The following is a 7,337-nucleotide window of genomic DNA, read 5'->3' on the forward strand; positions in this document are numbered from 1 at the left end:
TTTTGTACTCGAAACAGTAGAAATGTAACTTTGATTTTGAAAAGAGTGAAAAGGGGTTACCCTAGGAGGTGCAAATGTGATTGTGATTGAATTCAGATATTTATCTTTGAAGTTAGTGATCTGACGGTTCAGTTTTATCTTTGACATACACGCAGTTTATATGGGTGCTGGAAATTAAAATGCGGAAATGTAAAGTGCAGAAAGTAAATCTACGCTATTACATCGATTGTGCGGGAAATGTAAACTAGCCTATTTACATGAATTTGACATCCTATACATTTATCTAGGAATTTTAAATTGCAAGAAATAAAAGGCATATTTTTGTATTTTTTGTGATTTATTTTAAATATAATTAATGCATTATTAATTAATTTAAAATAAAGAAAAGATGGAAATATGATTAAACCTAGCAAATAAGTTTAAAAATATGTACAAAATGTTTGTTAATTGATTTTAGAACAAAACTAATTTTTTTGGAATTTTTGAAATTTGTTTTTGGATATTTTAAGTTAATCAAAACATAATTATGCAAATAATTACACAAATAATTAAAACTTAAAGAGAAAATTATCCTAAATATGTACAAAATTAGTTTATGATATATAAACAATATTTAACACAAAGAACAATTTTTTTTTTATGATTTTTTGACTAATTAAAATAATTAATAAGCAAATATACAAATACATACTAATTAATTATGAAAAATATTGAAATTTTGAAGAAAAATAAAATATTTTTGTTTCATAAAATAATATATTATTTTAGAAGTTTAAAATATTTTTTGTGGAATTTTTGGAAGTTTTTAACTATTTTTAATTAATTTATCAAAGAAACTAAAATAAAAATAGAAAATAAAATTAAAAATATAAGGATACTGATCTGGTGTGGCAATTAATGAAGGAGCATGGTGAGCTTGCATGTGTGAGGCGTTGGATTGGCTTTGAGATTGATCCAAGGGTTCAGATCTGAGGTCACATGATGCACATGGTTAAAGTAGATCATGGGATTAGTGGGAGACCAAAGTCAGACTGGTCCCCACCTTCGCCTGCGTGGACCAATGGAAACAGAGGGAGAGAGAGCTGACTGTTGACTGACGAACCACGCTCGGACGCGTGGTCGTCTTCAACCTCCGTCCCATGCATTTTTTCTAGACAGATAGCGGGGGTTTTGAACCCCCTCTATTTTACAATAAGAAAACGTTATTTTTGGTAGCTTCCCAAACCTGCAAGAACACACGTTAGCAACACATGAAAGCAACCCAGATCCACTAAACATGATGCCCTGAATCCAAATATGTCATTAGTTTCGTGATTTGAGGCTCGTAGCTATAGGTTCGAAGATGTTAAAGTATGAACACTCATAAGCTTATGTTAATGGCATATGGCTATCCTCACGTGGGAGTTGGCATGTTAAGACCCAGATCACTTATGTAGGACCTCATAAACATGTTAGGGTGGTTAGTTCATATGGAAATTAATTGCAAATATGAAAATGAAAGTTAAGGCATATATACATGAAGAACACTTATATGCACTATACGACTCTCATAGGCCTATATTTAGAGTTCAATCTTACTCTATAATGTTTGAGAAGATGATTAGAAAGCTTGGTTTGTATTAATGTTGATTGGAGAATTGAATTTGAAATTTACAAAGTTATGGAAATTTTAGAGAATTTTGGTGACTTTCTTGACTATGCCTTGCAATATTTCGTGTCTCCTCCTATTGTGGATGTAGAAGAGCTCCTTTTATAGCCCAAAGGCTGCTTGGAAGTGAAGCAAGAAGCTTTGTTGCCTTTGTTGAAAGTTTGGTTTTTTAATATTTAAAAAACCTTGAATTTTGACTAAGCCTTGACTCCATTCAATGCTCTTGCCTTGCTCTTCAATTCTTGCAGAAAAATAAAAGATTCTTTGTGGTGAGTCATGCTTGGAGATCAAGCTACCATTATCCATGCATTTTCCTTTTAATTTTAATCTTAAAGTAAGATAAAATCATGCAAAAAATGGCCAATAAAGATGTGGGCTTTGTCTTGGTCGTGGGAGGCCCATAGTAACATGGCAAAGATGTTTGGACCATAAAAACTTGGACTCATTTGGAAAAAAAACATTTTTGAGCAATGTTGATTTCATGCATTTTCCCAAAATTTAGCCAACTTCAACAAGGTGTAAATCCTTCAATTTTTGTCATATGAAGGAGATCTTGCACTTTTTGGAAACCTCAAAGAGTCCTCTAACCAATGTCTTTGGTCTCATATCAAAATGATTTTTGGTTCTCCTTGTGTGTCCATTTGAAAAAAGTGTCTTTTTGTTGACTTTGAAAATGACCTGTAATGTCTTTGGCCATATTTTTCAAATGGTGAATGCTATGACCATGGGATCAATTGCATTTGAAAGATAATTGAATTTCCTTCAAAATGAGCTTTGGTTGACATTTTTTGGATGAAGGATGAGAGAGTTATGATCAGTCAAAGTTGAGTTGACTTTTCATGCAAAAACCCTAATTTTGAATCTTAGGGTTTTGTTGATTTTTGATCTTTCCTTGATGAATTGTGATCATCCAATGATCAAATGTTGAATCCTTTGACAAAATATGGACTTTGACAAAAAATTTCATTTTTGACTGTCAGTTGACTTTTTTGGTCAAACGGGTCGTCTGTTGACTGTTTGAGCTGCTGACGGTGCGTCTGAGTGAATTGAAGTTTGAAAATTTGTATGATGGTACTTTGAGATGTATGGATGTATATGAAATCCATTTGAGCTCTCAAAAACTTGTTGCTCCTGTAAAAACAAGAAAAACCCTGATTAGGGACTGTTTGTGTAGGAGACAGTTAAGCGTACCTGATTTTTGTGCAGTGTTGAGTTTCTGCTAATCATGTGATATTCAGAAGACTTCTAACACAAAAATCTTGGAAATTTGAATTGTGAATGATTGATTTGATTGATTGTACAAATCACTGTGAATTGTACTGTCTGCAGTTTGTCTGTCAACCGACTGTTCGTGTACTGAAGCAGCAGTTAAAGTGAAAAATCAACCGTCAAAGTTAATTTTCTTTTTTTTTTTTTTGTTGTTATTTTTGTTTTTGTTTGGTGTGAAGCATGAAAATTTATTTACATGACTTGTTAGAAAACAGAAACATAATAAATAACTGATATTTACGGTATGCGGGCAAAATTACCGATAATAACCTGAAAATTGTTTAACGCACAGAAATAGAAATATTTGACTGGCGGAAGTGAGATTTGAAAGAAAGTGTATGATAGTGTTGGAAAAAGAGAGATGTATAGAATAAAGTTAAGATTTGAATTTGAAAGGATAGATTTGAAAAGATTTTGAAAATAATGGAATATAGCACAAAAGTTAGTGGGAAAACAAAAACAATTGTTACCAGTACAGTGTGAGTTTCCTGCTTTTGCGCCTGCAAAAAGATTTAACCCTGCATGAACTGTGTTAGTACTATTTATCTGTAAAATAAATAAATAGTATTTGTGAAGTAAAGAACAGTATTTGGCGTTTGCGTAAGAATAAATTCCACTGTAAGCCAAGTTACTGTGTAAGAAAAATTCTGAAAACCAAGTTCTTCATATGTCAGGATATTTTGAAAAAATCCATGTTTATATGAGACTCTTAATTTTCATATTGAAACTTTCCTGAAAAAAGAAGTGGGCAAATTTTGGGGTATAACACATAGCAATCTGACCCCTTATCTTCCTCATTTATTTGAAGGATGTAGTAACTTAACATAAGAAACAAAAGATGTCAATAGTATATTATGGGCATGTTTGGAATAATATTTCAAATATAGCATCATAATCACAATTAATGTTCCAAATACAAATTATAGTCAACTCTAGAATGACTAATAAACCAGATTATATAGAACATGTCAGCTTTGGACAACTGAATGCTTGATGTTTTATAGTAAACATAGCTTTATAAGAAAACAGTAGCATACTGTTAGGTTCTATTTTATGCATCAATCACCGAGATCTACAGCTAAAAAGTTTTTGCTGAAGGCCGAAATACAAAGCTAAAATGGAATTAACCAACCTGTTAATACCAGTAGACAAATCAGACATATTCAAAGTTGTATTATATATACTTTTCCCATCCTCCAGTATGTGGCCAGAATCCTGCAGGCCAGAAGCATCGTGAACAGCACTTTGCCCCTTCACTTTGACGGTGACCATGCTAGAAGTCTCACCAATCATTTCAACTTTGTACCTATCAAATGGAAGCTTCTTCTTTCTTTCTATACATTAAACAACTCTTACAAGACAGTGATGGTAGAAAAAAGCAAAGAAAAAGTAAATAGCAGATACTCGCATTAGAGTTTGCTACCTTGCCTTCTGCATCTCAGCTATGTCCTTGAGTGCTCCACTGGCCACCAAGCAGCTAGTATCTGTAAGTTATCATTTCAAGGAAAAGTTTGCAAAACTCATAAGTTTGCAAACTTTCACTGTTTGATGATTGATGTTTGCAAGCACCATAATCCGTTACCGGTCTCTCGAGACGGACATTCCTAGTAACTCCCCCAGGTTTTCCACCTTAAACGATAACTATATTGTGTCAATATCAACAACCAAAATAGAACACACTTTAAGTCTCTCATTAAGTAAAGGCTCTAACAATAACGAGAAATAAATTAGCTTCATTTACCTCAGGTAGCTGCAGAGCTGTAGCGTGCAAAACCTCGTCATGGACGTGAACTTCTCCACGTATTTCACTTGCAAGGTGAAGAACCTCACCAGATTCAATCTTGCCTTTCTCCTTGTCCAAAACCTCATCAGCACATCACAAGATAATGATAATTAGTATCTAAAACAACACTAATTAGGTTATATCAAATCCACGTTATTATTAATCAAACCAAAACTATCAAAGTGCATCAACCTAAACCGATTGAAGAAACAAGAAACTCACGTTACAACCCAAAACTATCAAAGTGCATCAACCTTGAAATAGGCTTTTCCTTTACCAATTCCTTCTTTTGAGTAGTAATCTCAGTAGCCGATGCTTCTATACTACGAATCTTATCTTCTTCCCATTCTTTTTTCATCCGATCAAGGTAGTGCTCTTTAGCCTTTTCAAGTCCCAGCTTTCCACCTTTCCACACACATCCATTATACTGCAATGCCAACATAATCATCACTTTCAAAAATAACATATTAAGCAAATTAAATTTAGACTATGTTTGGCTTAAAATTGAAAACCCTAGAACATGGCTTAAAACCCTGACAATAATCAAAATTGAACTTAAAATTTAATCTAATAATAAAAGCGCGATGGAATTGATTAATTGAAGTGGGGAATGTTGCTGCTACCTTGCTGAAAAGTTTGGATAGGGATTTAGGATCGGAGAGGAAGTCGAGGTAAGCGAGGTTGCGGCATTTGGTTCGGATGGTTTCGAGAGATTGAACGGTGCCAAGTGATTCGAATAGGCGGCGAATGTCGTCGGTGGTTACGGCTTCACCTAAACCGCCGACGAATATTCTTACTGCTTTCTTCTCGATTTCTTCTACCTCCATGATTGTGAAGCGGTGTTCTCTTTCACTGTTCTGTGACCTAAAAATAGGGTCTAAGGTTACGCTTGGATTTGGAGGAGAAGGATTTTGTTTTCAGGTTTGTTTGAAGGTTGAACGACTGGGATTAGGGTTTTACGCTGAATTTTGGTTTCCTTTTCTTTGCTTATAGTTGATACTTGGGTCTCTTCTTTCATTTTAATTAATTAATTAATTTTTATTTAATTTTTAATATAATAATAATAATAATAATAATAAAAGGAGGGAAACAAAAAATTTTAGGGAAACGAAAAGAGGGAAAATTTGGCGGCCTAAAATTTTTTAGGCTTGGGTCACAGTTTGTAGTCAAAATTATAAGGCCGCGGTTTTTCTTTTGCGGCTAAAAATATCTGCAGTTTTCTAACCGTGGCAATTGAAGGAAAGGCCACAGTTTTACACTCCGGATTCAATATTCTATAACATACGTCTACGCTTTGATAACCATGGCCAAATCATATATGTGGCCAAAGTTTCTGAGCTGTGGACAATTTTAGCGTGGCCGTAGGCCAAATTTCTAGTAGTGACTTAATTTTTTTCAGAAAGTCTGAATGCAAATCCATTATAGCATACCCAGCAAGGACCACGGTGAACATTAAGTAAGGACCCACTGGATCTCTATACGCCCAGATCCAAGGCTCCAGCATGCGAGGTGCACCATAGATCCCCAGGAGCGCACCATACCAGATCCATACCCTCAGGTTCTCTAAATTGTTTTATATTTATTTTTATAATTAGTTTTATTTTCTTCTTGTTTTTTTTCCTATTTACAAATTACCAAATCCTTTTATTAAAATCAAACTTTTATTTTTTTTACCAAACTTTTTTTTATAAAATCAAATTTAGTTTCATTTAGGTTAATTAGGTTTAAAAATAATAATTAGGTTTAATTATTAATTTGGTTTAACTAATTAATTTTTATTTTAGATAATGATTTAATTTTAGGCTAATAATATTAATTATTAATTTTAGGCTATCTTTAACTTCGCCCCTAATCCTAAATCACATATTATTTGGTAGGTGTTGTCCGTCAACTAGGATTTTCCCTTAGGTTTAGTCATTAATCTTCAAGGCTTAGGCTTAGGTTTGCCTTTTGTAATCAAATTGAAATCTCTTTCAAGCCACGATTCTCTTCTCTTCTCAAAACTCTTGAATGTCGCATGATTGTTTAAAATTCGTCTTTTATTTAATTATGCTGTTATTTAATCATATAAATTATTTAATTTGCGTCTTTTAAATTCTAGAAGGTGTATAGGTCGCAATTATTCATTTTTTGATGTAATAGTAATTAGGACTTTTTATTTTCTGCACTTTATTTTTCGCATCCCCCGATTTTTGATTATGTACCCCCCAATCCCGAAGCTTTGTAATAGCGTAGAATATTTACTTTCCGCATTTTATTTTTCTGTATGATATTAACTGCGTGGTTAGTAAATAGGGAGTGATAACAAGTAATCGAATGTAGCTCACTAATTCAAGATAACATAATTGAATTTGAACCACGTGATTGCTACACACACCCACCTCTAGTGTAACTCCTCTTATTGCTGCCTTTCGATCAAAATAGTCAAGTCCCTTGGATATAGGAATACCTTAGCATATGCTGCCTACGAATTCAAATCATCATAGTCCCTCAGAAAAAGATCATAGTCCCTTCGAGTTGCCTACGAACAAAATGATATCGTCCCTCGATGTTGCCTCGATTAAATGGTGATAGTCCCTTCAAATGATAAGGTATCCTTTACTGTTGCCTAAATGACTATTATATCCTTCCCTTAGA

The 7,337-nt window shown here is 33.6% G+C and overlaps 1 protein-coding gene across 2 annotated transcripts; it reads right to left on the reverse strand.

Moving 5' to 3' along the window:
- Nucleotides 1-4,345: 4,345 nt before the first annotated feature.
- On the reverse strand, nt 4,346-5,673 carry LOC131599286 (protein REPRESSOR OF SILENCING 3-like). Of its 2 annotated transcripts, none has more exons than XM_058871691.1 (3): nt 5,324-5,673; nt 4,659-5,127; nt 4,346-4,546 (listed from the first exon to the last, which is right to left on the reverse strand). In XM_058871691.1, exons 1-2 carry the CDS (start codon nt 5,525-5,527, stop codon nt 4,924-4,926), a joined length of 408 nt encoding a protein of 135 aa, XP_058727674.1. In that variant the 5' UTR covers nt 5,528-5,673; the 3' UTR covers nt 4,346-4,546; nt 4,659-4,923. The 2 variants fall into 2 exon arrangements, with proteins under 2 accessions (XP_058727674.1, XP_058727675.1); XM_058871692.1 differs by having other exon boundaries at nt 4,346-4,558.
- Nucleotides 5,674-7,337: the final 1,664 nt, after the last annotated feature.

Source organism: Vicia villosa, linkage group LG4 (assembly GCF_029867415.1).
Source record: "Vicia villosa cultivar HV-30 ecotype Madison, WI linkage group LG4, Vvil1.0, whole genome shotgun sequence".
NCBI classification, from domain to species: Eukaryota; Viridiplantae; Streptophyta; class Magnoliopsida; order Fabales; family Fabaceae; genus Vicia; species Vicia villosa.

Bases quoted from the DNA above. Each gene is read 5' to 3' on its own strand.
- LOC131599286 (XM_058871691.1), bottom strand. From the start codon at position 5,527: ATGGAGGTAGAAGAAATCGAGAAGAAAGCAGTAAGAATATTCGTCGGC. The intron at 5,128-5,323 runs GTAGCAGCAACA...TTGGCATTGCAG, and splicing joins TATCCAAACTTTTCAGCAAG to TATAATGGATGTGTGTGGAA.